Source organism: Lithobates pipiens, unplaced genomic scaffold, assembly GCF_037356315.1.
Source record: "Lithobates pipiens isolate NorthernLeopardFrog02 unplaced genomic scaffold, aLitPip1_a1.2 Scaffold_22, whole genome shotgun sequence".
Lineage (NCBI taxonomy): Eukaryota > Metazoa > Chordata > Amphibia > Anura > Ranidae > Lithobates > Lithobates pipiens.
In genome coordinates, this window is record NW_027507784.1 from 124,297,875 (window position 1) to 124,312,655 (window position 14,781).

The window sequence follows — 14,781 nt, forward strand, 5'->3', positions numbered from 1 at the left end:
ATTATGATGTCAGAATGTAGAAATAGATTACAGACCTTTAAATTTACATTTTCTTCCATTGTTTTGTCCAATTTTCTCCAGTTATATGCCATGTAATAATGAAATACTATTTATTATTTTTATGATGTGAAGGTAAAGGTAAACACATGATGATGGCCATTGTATAGGTCAAATCTTACAAAAGTCTGCATAATCCCTATATACTCACAGGCTGCAAAAAGGGGGGGAGCTGGGCGTGTGAAGCTGGAGAGATTTGGGAGGGGAACGGAGAAGGGATGGGGGATCGTTTCCTGGAAAATGTTACCTATTGAGCAATATTGAGAAGTTGCTGCTTCTTGCCTTTACTAGTAGAGGAGGAAAAGTTCTGCAGATTTTGCTATGCTCCCTAAGGCTGCCTCTATACAGACTTGCCTGCACTCAAAGCTGATTTGTTGACACTGCTGTCTCTTGATCCTTACTGAGCCCTATGCCTTTGATGTTCGCTATAGTTTAGTGCAGAGTTCAGTCAAACAAGGAGGACACAGAAGAGCACAGTAAGTACAGCTAACAAATGTATAGCTAACAGGCCAGGGAAACTAATGAGGGTCTGCTGCAGCTCTCTAAAAGGCAATATAATACATTTTAGTGCAGTCATTCCTGTGCATTAAAGTAACACACATTTTAACGCATGATAGCGTAACAGTGTGAACGAGCCCTTAAAGCTCCCTCAAAGGGATGGTGCTTTGCACAGCTGAAAGCATGTTCCTATTTTTTATAACCAGGGTGTTTGCCTAATGATACTTTTTGTTTGGTATCTCTGTTTTAGCAGTACAGTTTTCACCTATACATTACAAAATCCTGCTTGCTACAATTTTCTGTAAGGTTTTTTATTAATGTCGATTGTGGGATAGCTAGTACCGGACCATAATTCAGCTCAACTTGTTCTGTAATGTTGAGGATGTTTCACAGATTATCCGAGTCACATTTCTGCCTCTGCTTTCTGCGGTTGACCTGCAATTTCCAGAGAGCACACCTTAAATAGAAATCAATAGTAGAGCATGTTAAACACATGTTAAAATGTTAACCGCTTCAGCGCCGGAAGATTTGGCTGCTGAATGATCAGGCCATTTTTTGTGATTTGGCACTGCAATGTTTTAACTGACAATTGCGTGGTCGTACGACGTTGTACCCAAACAAAATTGACGGCCTTTTTTTCCCTACAAATAGAGCTTTCTTTTGGTGGTACTTGATCATCTCTGTGGTTTTGATTTTTTGCGCTATGAACAAAAAAAGAGTAACAATTTTGATAAAAACACAATAATTTTGTACTTTTTGCTGTAATATCCCCCTTTTTGTTAGAAAAAGGCAAATTTTTTTTCTCATTTTAGGCCAAAATTTATTCTTCTACGTATTTTTGGTAATAAGAATCGCAATAAGCGTATATTGAATGGTTTGTGCAAACGTTACAGCATTACAAAATAGGGGATAGATTTATAGCATTTTTATTATTATTTTTTTTTACTAGTAATGGCAGCGATCTGCAAATTTTTTTATCGTGACTGCGACATTATTGGGACCATTGGCATTTATACAGTGATCAGCTATAAAAATGCATTGATTACTGTAAAAATATCACTGGCAGTGAAGGGGTTAACACTAGGGGGCGATCAAGGGGTTAACTGTGTTCCCTAGTGTGTGTGTTCTAACTGAAGGGGGATGGGACTTGCTAGGGGAAGAGTTAGATCGATGTTCATACTTTGTATGAACACATGATCAGTCTCCTCTCCCCTAAGAGAACCGGGATCTCGTCGCGTCACGAGCAACTCAAGCTGCGTGCGCCCCTAGTGGCCAAAAAAGGAAGCGACATAACATAATGGCAATTCGCGCAGCCGAGCCATGTACAACTGCGGCGGCTGGTTGGCAAGTGGTTAATGCACAGAGAAATACTCCCTGCATTGCAAATGCACATTAAAGTGTAAAAAAAAATATATATATATATGCCTTAAAGCAGAGGTCTCCAAAATACAGCCCTTAGGCAACATCTGGCACTCTATGAGATTTGACTGATTTAGGTCAATAGAGGCTACCGATGGTCTCTGGTTCCCACGGGGACTTTGATAGGGAACCTGGTGTAAGGGAAACTCTGATGGGGACCCTAATGTAAGAGGGACTCTAATTGGCACCCTCATGTAACCGTGGACTCTGATAAGGACCCTGATACAATGGTGGGCTTTGATGAGGTCCCTGTTGTAAGACAGACTCTGATGGGGACGCTAGGGTAAGGGGGGACTTTTATGGGGATCCTGATGTAAGAAGGAACTACGATAGGGACCCCGATGTAAGGGGAAGTACAAAGGGGACTTTGATGGGGACCCTGATGTAAGGGGGACTCTGATGGGGACCCTGATGTAAGGGGGGGACTTTGATGGGGACCCTGATGTAAGGGGGTACTGCTACAGGCTAAGTTCGATGTAAGAAAAGCTCTGAATGGGGACACCAGTGTATAGGAGAACTCTGATCGAAACCCTAATGTAAGGGGAAACTTTGATAAAGGCTCTGATGTACCCTAATATTAATATTTGGCTATTACTTGTAAATTATACATTGCAGCCCTCATACTAAGAAGTTTAGAGATCCCTACCTTAAAGCGGTGTTTCTTAACCTTTTTTGAGTCTCCCCCTTTTAAGAATCTGATGAAAGCTATAGATCCCCCTCCCCAGACCCCCTCCCCAGAAATATTCACATAAACACAACTTTGCATGCAGTACTGTATATGTACTTTATTTGACTGAAATTTGATTGCCTCGCACATTCTTGACATACACATTTACGTAAACAGTCTTAGCAAAAAGTGGTTTTGAGCACTTTTTGTTTCACATTATATTTGCAATTGATAAGGATATATGAATTTTGTATATAATTTAAGGAAGATATATGTATTTTATTTATGGTGGGAACATTTGCACTAAAACACTTAAGTATTTTTAGCTCTTTATAGTTTAGGATAGAGCAAAGAGGAAGTAGAATTGCTGCCTCATTTTTCTAACTTTACAGCAAAACTGTTACTTTCATTCAGCCCCCACAGTACTGCAAGTGATGAATGTTCCACGCTGAGACTTGTAGTTCCATCAGTAGTAAACGAATCATAGCAGATCGCTCATTGAACACCTCTTCCATCCAGAGAAAGCAATTGTATTTATTTCACTGACTGCAATGCTTTCTATGATTGGAGAGGGGGTGATTATGATCTACTGTTTTCCAAACATGGCCCCTGTGCTCCCACTCACCTGTACTGTTGCTGCACATACAATTTGACTATGCAGTGTATCCCTGATGAGTGCAGTATCTCTTATGCCCCGTACACACAACCGGACTTTTCAACATCAAAAGTTTGACGGAATAATTCCGGCAGACTATTCGATCGTGTGTGGGCTGCAACGGACTTTTGATTCACAAAAGTCTGACAGACTTTAGAAATGGAACATGCTTCAAATTTTTCCGCCAGAACTCTGCCGGACCCAGAAATCCGCTCGTGTGTGTGCTAGTCTGACGGACTAAAACCGACGCTAGGGCAGCTATTGGCTACTGGCTATGAACTTCCTTATTCTAGTCCAGTCATACGTCATCACGTTCGAATCCGTCGGACTTTGGTGTGATTGTGTGTGGCCAAGTCCGTTCATTCGGAAAGTCCGTCAGAACTCTGTCAGAACTCCGTCGAAAGTCTGCCGGACTTAAGTCCCGTCGTGTGTACGCGGCATTAGTCTTTTTTTCTGCATTGCTACTTATAGAGATAAATTGAGTATAAACTCAAATTGTAAACCCACTTAAAAAAAAAACATAGTAATTCATTAAAGCAGTATTTAATCCCAAAACAAAAATGTTTGATATTGCAGTTTACAAATCTCTAAGCCCCCGTTCACAGCTATGCTAATTAGATGCGGCTTACAACGCATCCAATTCGCACAACATTTTAAAATATATTCTTTTGAATGCATCTGGTTCACATATGTGCGTTGCATTCGCACTGCGCATTGCACAAAAAACGTGTGCGTTTTCTGGGCATTGCGGTGCGAATTACAACCCATTATCTTCAATGGGAACGCATCTGATTCGCAGATGCATTCCGTTCTGAACACAAATTCTCTCCTTCTCCTCACTACACCACCCCCCTCTCCCTGCTCACTGATTTGCAGCTAAAATGCAGAGGAAACTCTGAACAACTGATTTTTATCTTTGCAGTGAAACCGGAGCTTCAAGTCGCAACACACACGTGTGAACCCAGGCTTAATGCGTTAATTTTCTTTTTTAAAGTGGATATCCACCCAAAAGTGGAACTTCCACTTTAAGCACTCCTTGCCCTCCTACCTACCACATTTGGCATGTCATTTCTTTGGGGGGGGGGGGGGGGGGAGTGGGTACCTGGTTTTGACAGCTACTTCCTGTCCCACTTCCTCCTTTCGTCTTCTGGCCGCCTAGGCGACTCCTCCTCTCTCCCTAGTTGGCCCCTCCCTCTCTGCAACCTTCTGGGACATGTCACAGGTCCCAGAAGATTGCCTGGCCACTAGGAGAATGCAGCGCAAGCTGTCACAGCCAGGCGCCCCGAGTTGCCACAGTAGGGTTGCCACCTTTTCATCAAGCCAACAATAAAGCCCCTTTCACACGTGCTTTCTGATCAGGTCCACCTGTCCGTTTTTCAGGCGTACCTGATCGGAGCCTCCATTCACCTCTATGGAGCAGCGGATGTTAATGGTGACATGTTCACTGACACCCACCACAATGCGATCCAATTTTGTCTGTGAAATCCAGACAGATGGTGACCCTATTTTCTATTCGTCTGGCAGATCGGATGGGATGGGATGAAAATGGAGAACGGGGCTCTGACAGGTCCGTCTCTGCACAGTCAACAGAGACATCTGTTATCTGCCTGCTAAGTGGGGATCAGCAGATCAATCCCCCGCTGAGCAAAGCGGAGTCCGCCGGCAGGATTGCCCATGTGAAAGAGCCCACTAGCCTATGGCACTGTGCTTGCTTTACTCGACCTATTCAACTGTGGGGCTGTGCAGCAACTGTGTGCAATGCACATGGCTACAGCACAGTGGCATGGGATTTTAGGGGTTAAAAACAAGTGGTGAGGAGAACACACAATACTTCTTCACCACCTGTCAAAAACTTTTTAAAAATGATCCACTGTGGATTTCTCTTCAGGGTGCTCTGCGACTTCATTAACACTTGTGGTTGGGGGACATAAAAAAATAGAGGTTGAGCTGTTTTTTTTTTTATTATTATATTAATTTTCAACATGCATTGTGTTCATTGTGTCTTTCACACCCCCCCTTCCACCAATAAACTTGTTCAAGTCATACTATCCTTCAAACATTCCATAAAAAAAATAAAAAAATACAATTAGGAGGCTTCTCTGAGCCATCTCATTCCCACTCTTAAACACCAAACCAAGACAATAAAAAAAAACGTAAAAATACATTTTTCGATTTATTTTTTATTTATTTTTTTAATAATGTACAAGGCTTCTGTGAGTCATAGTTCCCTCTTATTAACCTAAAGTGAGTATATACCCCATTTCTTCCCTTAACCATATCTACTCCAACTTGCCCCCCTCCTCTGTGTCTACCTTCCCTCCTATGTGTTCTATCCCCTCCCTTTTACCCCCATCCCTTGTCCCCTCCCAATATCTATTTCCACATTCTTCAAAAAATCGTGTGTACCACTCTATACTCCTGCATATATCATCTGTAGGAAAGAAGAAAAAGAAAGGGAAAAAAAATGTATTAAAGAACTTTATATAAAAATCCATGGGTTCAGTAATGCCTGCTGAATGTGGCCCATCCAAGTGAATGGGGGTTTCCTACATCCGTGTGCAATGCATTCAGTTGTGGGGTGCTGTTGTGGGGTTTAAACAGGTCTTGAGGAGGCGATATAACATCTCCTCGCTGCCTGTCAAATTCCCTCTGAATGCAATCCAAACATGCATTGCTCTTCAGAGGGCACCACACGTGTAAACAAGCCCTGAGCCTAGGTTCACACATATGCGATGTGGGAAGCAGCGCAATTGCAGTGCTGGTTCTTGCATTGCATCTCTCCTGCAGGCAGTTCACACTGCCCTATGCAAACCATTGCGGGTGTCATCACAATGTTAATGATACCCCCAGATCGGTTCACAGATCACAGAGAACTCACACAGGAATCAGATCGCATAGGTGAGAACACCCATGCAATCTGATTCCAGTGTGGGGGGGGGGGGGGGGGAGTCCCTGCACTATTTTCCTGCAAATCTAATGTGAGTTCAGCTATACAAATGTATGGCTGAACTCGCATTGCACAGGCATCGCATGTGATCGGCACAGCAATGCGGATGCAAATCAAATGCAATGTCTGTGTTCGCACAAGTGTGAACCCAGGCTAAGGCTGTTCAGCCATGACAGTATATTCTGTGGAGTAACCTCTTGTCTGCAGCAATTCCAAAAAACTTCTTCTCAGCTGGGGGCCAGGAGAAGGAACACTATTTAACCCCCAGCTCAAGTGCTTAGCTCCTGTGGTAGTCCAGACTGGGGTTTTGAACTCCATCTGCTTATAAACATGAGTAGTCAATGTTATCAGGAGAAAGTTCTCATCTTTATTCAGCAGATCCGACAATCTAATCTGAGTCCCGAAGTCAACTTCTATACAGATACACTAGGCGGAACCGCAGCGCAAGGATTACTCCGCCGGGACTATTTGATGATTTTTGGGCTCAGGCGGAGTAATCCTTGTGCTGCTGATCCTGTCAATTACATTACCTAGTGTATCTGTATAGAAGGGGAAGTTGGGACTCAGATTAGATTGTTGAAATTGCTGAATAAAGATAAGAACTTACTACTAATAACATTAACCAGTCATGTCCCTCCACCAGCTGAGCAGATGGACACAGAAACCACAGTGCAGTCTGGATCATGTGTCCGGGTACCAAGCAGAAGGAGACCCGGACACATGATTCAAAACCTGTACTGTCCGGGTACTGCCCTACGCCACGGAGAGGAGGGGGAGAGTAGCGAGGCTTCAGGTGGCCGCATCGCTGGACCGTGGGACAGGAGAGTGTCTGTTTATTAAAATTCAGCAGCTACACTTTTTGTAGCTGCTGACTTTTAATAAAATGAAAAACAAGTGGAACTCCACTTTAAGGTTTTTTTCTTTATTTTCACCTGGTTAGCCAGCCAGTAACACACTTCCTGTCATAGGGTGGCTCCATTCTTTGTAGGAACAACCGAGCCACCCTAAAGCCTCATACACACGATTGGACTTTGTACAAACTTTCCCGTGGATTTTTGTACAAGGTCCGATCTTGTGTATGAGGCTTTAGATGTACTAACAGATTCAGGCTGGGTTCACACTGGAACTCGCAGCGGCTCACAGCAGGAGTCCAGTGCGTCTGCATTCACTGTTTCAGGTCCAATTTCAGACTGAATTTTGGGCTGAATTTGGACCTGAAACGGATCAAAAGACACACAGGGATCCTCTGCAATTTGCATCAGAGTCACTGCGGAAATGTGTGAACTGGCTCCATAGAGAGCCGGTCACAATCTCCTGCTATGCAAATTGGATGTGGAGAAATCCACATCGATTCGCATAAGTGTGAACCCAGCCTCGGGTGGCATTTCAAATTATGACAAATCAATGCCAAATTCAGCTAACACTTTTTAAGCAAGTTCCAGCAATAGTTTTATTTTTTTGGTTTTATTTTAATTAAAAAAAAGTTGTAAGCATCCTGTAAGTGTTATATGGTGTGTCCCAACCCTGTGTTCATTCATCCATTCACACACGGTCGGACATTCCGACAACCAAATCCGTTGGATTTTTTCCGATGGATTTTGTCCGAAACTGTTGCATACACACGGTCGGACAAAGTTGTCGGGAAATCCAATCGTTCAGAACGTGATGACGTTATTTCGTTATGACGGGGCTACATTCACGCAAGTAGCCAATTGCTTTGGTGTAGGAATTTGATCTGAGCATGTGTGGCACTTTGACCGATCGGAATTCTCTACACATGATCGGACAAGGTCCGATCGGAGCATGTTGTCTGAAAATTTTACCGACAAGTTGGAAAACTTGGTCCGTTGGATATTCCGACGGAAACAATCTGATGGAGACCACACACAGTCGGATTATCCGACAAAACGGTCTGATCGGACACATTCTGTTGGAATCTCCGACCGTGGGTACAAGGGCTAATACAGGATTTGTGTTACTGGCCATATCACCAGATAAAAAGCCTAAAAATAAGAAAGCTAATGCAGCCACCACATCTACTGATTGGTAAGCTGCAATATATTACATTTTTTGATTTTGGGTTTAATAACCCTTTAACCACTTGAGACCCGCGCTATAGCCGAATGACGGCTACAGACCTCCTTTGCCGGGACTACGTCTATTGACGTAGTCCCGTGCACGAGCGGCACGAGCGGCCTGCGCGCCCCCTGAGGGGCACGCGCGGCGCGCTCTGTCATCGGCGAGTCTATGAGACTCGCCTGATCACCGATTCGAGCAAGGGGTCGATCCCGACCCCTTATCACGTGATCAGCTGTCAGCCAATGACAGCTGATCATGTGATATAACGGAGCCGGTAATCGGCTATTATTCCTCCTCGCGCTGACAGCGCGAGGAGAAAAAAAAAGAGCCGATCACCGGCGGCCGTGATCGGGACATCAGTCCCGATCACGGCCAGCCCTGCCAGTGCCCACCTGCCCCCTGCCAGTGCCCACCTGCCCCCTCATCACTAAAGATGATTAAAAAATAAGTGACCCCCGTCAGTGCCACCCAGCAGTGCCCATAGTGCCACCCAGCAGTGCCCACAGTGCCACCCAGCAGTGCCCACAGTGCCACCCAGCAGTGCCCACAATCTGCCTCAACAAAGGTGCTACACCCCAGTGCCACATATCCGTGCCCATCAGTGTCATCTACCAGTGCCCAGCAGTGCCGCCCATCAGTGCCCAGCAGTGCCACCTATCAGAGCCACCTATCAGTGCCACCTATCAGTGCCCATCAGTCCCATCTATCAGTGGTACCTATCAGTGCCCCTTAGTGCCACCCATCCGTGCCACCCATCTGTGCCACCCATCCGTGGCATCTTATCTGTGCCCATCTGTGCCCATCAGTGCTGCCTTATCTGTGCCCATCGGTGCCGCCTTATCTGTGCCTATTAGTGCCGCCTTAACTATGCCTATCAGTGCCCACCAGTGCAGCCTATCAGTGCCCACCAATGCAGGCTATCAGTGCCCACCAGTGCAGCCTATCAGTGCCGCCTCATCAGCGCACTTCAATGAAGGAGAAAAATGACCTGTTTGCAAAATTTTATAACAAACTATTAAACATGATTTTTTTTTTTCCATCTTTTTTTGTTTGTTTAGCAAAAAATAAAACTCCCAGCTGTAATTAAATACCACCTAAAGAAAGCTCTATTTGTGGGAAAAAAAATGATAAAAATTTCATTTGGGTACAGTGTTGTATGCCCGCGCAATTGTCATTCAAAGTGCATCAGCGCTGAAAGCTGAAAATTGGTCTGGGACTGAGGGGGGTTTAAGTGCCCAGTAAGCAAGTGGTTAAGGATTGTTATGTTGCAATTCATTACATTTTGTGTTTGCATTTATTACTGCATAGGTAAAAATGTAGCAAAGTAAATGAACCTACATGGTGACTATGAAAAGCAGGTCCTATAGCAGGTCCCGAAGTTCTGGGTCATGTGACACACAGCTATGCTGGCAGGTGCTGGCACAGCGGATTGGTGAGGGGTGGTTATACTGTGTATATATAGATTTAAACTGGCATTGTTAAAAGCAAAACTTGCTCAGAACATTTCAGTATTGTGAAGATTCATAGTGGATGCTCTCATTCTGCCTTACGTTTACTATTTATTTTTGACCTGCTTTAGGCAGAAAACTTGCCTTACATAGTAAGGCCTGATTTGCATTAGTATTTATAGTTAAGTTACACTATGTTTGTATTAGGGTGTGCTAATCACATGTCCAAGTCATTGTGTTTTTTTGGAATTTTGGCATTTTTCTGTCATTTTCTATTAGTTCCAATTTTGTACATACTATAAACAGTATTTAAATTTTTTATTTAATGCATTTTATTACAGGTGAAATTTGAGAAATCGCAGGTTTTGTCTGGAGTTTAAATATCTCTGCAGATCGAAGAACCTTAAACACTGCCTTGTTGCTGTTAGTAGAAGCCTTCATTCCTGGATTATTGTACGTGCTGTTGTTGACTGAGTTGTGAATATACTGCAATTATGCAGATTCACATGTTTCTGTCTTTGATGATAGAAATCTTTTTTGTTTTGGTAACTATTAAACAGGCTGAAAGTGGGAAACTGTTAGTGATACCTCAAGAAGGAAGTCATTGGCTCAGTATGCGTGGTATGGTGGAGAAGTTGTCTCACAAAGGACATCAGATTGTTGTGGTTGTTCCTGAACCTAATATTTTCCTTAATGATTTGGGCTTTCCAGTGCAATCATATAATCTACCTTTCAGCAAAGAATTTATGGAAGCTCAGGTAAAGCAAGTGAGCAAAGAAGTGTTTGAATATAAAACAGTGCCTCAAAAGTTAAAGATATTGTATGAGAGAGTTACAAATTCAGCTAACTGGCTATTGACTTCCTGCAAGCTTTTTCTGCAAAATGAAACACTTATCAAATATTTGGAAGAAGCCAACTTTGATGTTCTGCTGAGTGAGCCGGCTGTTCCATGTGGTCAGATTGTAGCTGAGCACCTCTCTATTCCATCTGTGAACTTCATGCGTGGGACTCCTTTTGGCATGGATGAAGAAGCTTCTCAATCACCAAGCCCACCTTCTTATATACCTAGAATGTTCACAACTTACACTGACCATATGAACTTCAGCCAGAGAGTGAAGAATGTTCTAGTCCAATTATTTGACTATGTACTATGTCGCATGCTTTATTCCCCATACGCTCAGGTTGCCTCAGAGTTTCTGAAAAGAGATGTGACATCTGTAGATCTTTTCAGCCGAGCTTCTATATGGCTGCTGAGATATGACTTTATCTTTGAGTACCCAAGGCCTATAATGCCAAACATGGTTTTTATAGGTGGCATCAATTGTGTCAAGAGGAAGCCATTAAACCAGGTAGAAAAATGTTATTATATGACTTGTCTATCTGTAATCAGCAGGGTCTACCTCAGTGGTTGTCAACTTATGGGCTAAAGGAGTCCTCAAATGTGGCCTCTGACATTACCAAAAGGCCACACATAATGTTCAATATATATAATGCTTGACAGGACTGTCAGAAACTGAAGACCTAATAGAGGAGAATAGACAATCTTCGGATTCAAACAGCTACTCACAGCAAGCTCCAATAAGAACTTATTGGAGCTTGCTGTGAGTAGCTGGGTGAATCCAAAGATTGTGAAACATCCGAAACATCAGGACAATCTCTGGCATCTGGACGTCTATGGTGGGATCTGAGATCCAACTCGCGCAGTTTGACCTCCCCTAGCAGGGGGGTCACTGGAATCTGGTAAGCCTCCATCTTTAAGTGGTGTTTAGAGGTGACGGGTTCACGTGGTCAAACACAATTTGATTAAGCCATCAAGCTTCAGCTATCTCTACATACACATTGGAAAATACTCTTTTGTTTTTGCTATATATATGGACACGTGAATATATAGTTTTTCATATATAATTTTTCATATTTTTCTAAACACTTGATTTATTCCTAATAGTATTTGTGCATTGATTTTCAATTTTTTTGGGCACTTTTGCACTTTAATTGTTCAATAGTTTCAGTAATATTTATTGGTTAAGCGCTGCACTTTTTTTCTTTTATTGTTATTGTGCCCAGTATCTTGGTTATGGTGTTCAGCTGCTGATTTCTTTATTGAGTTTTGCCAAGCGCTGATTTTTTCTACTTATTTATTAATCCCATATACCCAATCCTATACCCACAGTTGATCCAGAGGAAGGCGAACCCCGAGTATAGTTCTGATTAGAGAAAACATTAGAATGACCAGGCTGTGATATACTACATGGCGGTATGTGCTACATAACAACAAAGCAATTGGTTAGCTGCAAGGCTTGGCCATTGTTTTTACCTGACTGCCTCAAATTTAGCCATGTGGAGAGATGGATGCAAAATATTGGGCACCTTTGTCTATATATCTGTAGCACTGACTAACGAAGTAGCAGCTGGTTTTAATGTGCTTACCGTTACCTTCTTCACCTCGATTTGCATCTAGGGGTTTCCCATGGTAGTTGACCCAAGAACTATAAAGACTGACGACAGATCCGTTTAAAGGGATTTCTATTTTCGAAAACGTAGTTAACAAACAGTCTCTATCAGTCGATATAGGATCAAAGGGTTTAGGTGAAAAGTCCAGGTACTCTTATTGTCAAAGACAGCATAGGTGAACTCTCTTACTTTGAATAAATCCAGAGAATAGCCATTCACAGCTGGATCTTCACCTTAATTGGATAGTCCTTCTCTCACCAGGCCTAGCAGCCAACAGGGTGCTTGAGTCAGGAACAAGTCTCTGCTACAGACTCTATTATAGAACACGTGTAAGAAAACTTGAAAACTTGTACAACACTCTTGTGGTACCAGTATCTTGCAGCCGGTCCGGCGATACCGCACGAGATTGGATTCGCTTAGGTCCTTCAGCTTTACCAGGCTCTTGTTGAGAAGCCAACCCTTGCGTGGCCTTTTCCCAAAGAGTCCTCCCCTGGATAACTTTGACGTTGCTGGGCCTCTCCACAACCTGAGATGGCACCAGACCACCTCTGAATCCTTCCTTTAGTATCCTCGCCTGGGGCTAGCCAGCCCCGAGATGTAAAGTTGGGTGGATCCGCACCCCAGGCCATAGGCGTCCTGGGGGCTGGTTAGGAGGACCAGAACCATGCAGCCAGAACATACTTCTGGACTGGAACCCTGAAAAAACGTGACATCCGCATCTTAAGTACCCTCTCCCAGAAGGAACAGCAAGAGTGACACTCCCACTGGGCTGACTCTAAGAGAAAGCAACCTTAAAGCACCCAACCAGACTGTGTTACCATGCCTGCCAGAAGTGACAGCACCCCCCATGGCCAGGCAGAACACCTTGCAGTCCAGTCAGACTGATGCTGAGGTCAAAATTTGGAGCAATCAAACCCAAACTAAACTGCGGTTTAGATTTAACATTAAATTTCAAAAACACATAGCGCGTGCTCTTCAAGAGGCGGCGCTACATATCTTTTAAATTACTTTCTAACCACACAGTGTCCTCTCTCTTTTATGTTGCTTGCTATTTTAAAACAGTCCTTTACTGCATATGTTTTCCCTTAAATTGTAGAGCCTCTTCTTTTTTTTTTTTTTGTTAAATATAACAAACATTTTATACTTGCCTGCTCTTTGCAGTGGTTTTGCACAGAGCAACCCAGATCCTCCTCTTCTTGGGTTCCTGTTTGGTTCTCCTGGACTCTCCCTTCTGTTGAGTGCCCCCATAGCAAACAGCTTGCTATGGGGGCACCAGAGCCGAGCTGCAGCTCCCTGTGTCCAGTCAGACATGGAGCCGTGATGTTAAATCTTTCCAGTGGGAAAACCCTTTCTAATGTCTTTTCTGCCCAAGCCATCCCACTGTGCTTATCTCTCACTTACCTTGTCCATGGCAGCTTTCAATCTTCACCACTCAGTACACAATTTTAAAAAGAAAAAAAAATGCTTTCTGAGCTAACTTCCTGTATCATTATGTGACCTTCCAGGAACGTTCATATACCATCATGCACTACCTTACTGCATCACAGAATTGGATGTGTTTACTTCTGTGGACCACATTTCCCTCATTACTTTTCCACCCACTTTTCTATTTCCTCCTTTCACCACATAAGCCCCGGACCATTTTACTGGCCAAAGACCAGACCACTTTTTGCGATTCGGCACTGCATCGCTTTAACTGACAATTGCGTGGTCGTGCAACATGGCTCCCAAACAAAATTGATGTCCTTTTTTTTTCCCACAAATAGAGCTTTCTTTTGGTGGTATTTGATCACCCCTGCGGTTTTTATTTTTTGCACTATAAACAAAAAAAGAGCAACAATTTTGAAAAACGCATTCTTTTTTACTTTTTGCTATAATAAATATCCCCCAAAAATGTATAAAAAAAATGTTTTCCTCAGTTTAGGCCGATACGTATTCTTCTTATATTTTTGGTAAAAAAAAATAAAAATCCCAATAAGGGATTATTGAATGGTTTGCACAAAAGTTATGGCATTTACAAAATAGGGGATGGTTTTATGGTATTTTCATTAATAATTTTTTTTTTTACTAGTAATGGCGGCGATCAGCGATTTATTTATTTATTTATTTATTTATATTTTATTGTGACTGCGACCTAATGGCAGACATATCGGACATTTTTGGGACCATTGTCATTTATACAGCAATCAGTGCTATACAAATGCAGTGCTTCCTGTGTAAATGACACTGGCAGTGAAGGGGTTAACCACTAAGTGGCAGTGTAGGGGTTAGGTGTGTCTTAGGGGTGTTGCTAACTGTGGGGGCCGTGGCTGTGTTTTACACATCACTGATCTCTGCTCCAATCACAGGGAGCAGAGATCAGTGTCACTGTTGCTAGGCAGAACAGGGAGATGCTTGTTTACTTTAGCATCTCCCCATTCTTCCTCCCCGTTCGTTCCTCCCCGATCGGACTCACGGAGGTCCTGACCCACCTGCGCTAACCGCCGTCGACTCTTATGCGATGGCACAGAGGCAAATTTAAAGGGATGTACCTGTACGCACATTTTCCTGTCCGTGCCAT

General features: G+C 43.2%; 1 protein-coding gene across 10 annotated transcripts in view; it reads left to right on the forward strand.

Moving 5' to 3' along the window:
* LOC143924139 (UDP-glucuronosyltransferase 1A1-like) overlaps positions 1-14,781 on the forward strand; it is a 253,643-nt gene that overhangs the window by 220,524 nt on the left and 18,338 nt on the right. The window contains exons 1-2 of one of the 10 annotated variants that reach the window (XM_077448213.1): positions 362-533; positions 10,112-11,119. The exons of the other annotated variants lie outside the window; for them this stretch is intronic. Of the exons in view, the coding sequence (XP_077304339.1) occupies positions 10,265-11,119 (855 nt within the window). The 5' untranslated portion in view covers positions 362-533; positions 10,112-10,264. Of the gene's footprint in view, positions 1-361; positions 534-10,111; positions 11,120-14,781 lie in introns of those variants that run through there. 10 annotated transcript variants of the gene reach the window in all.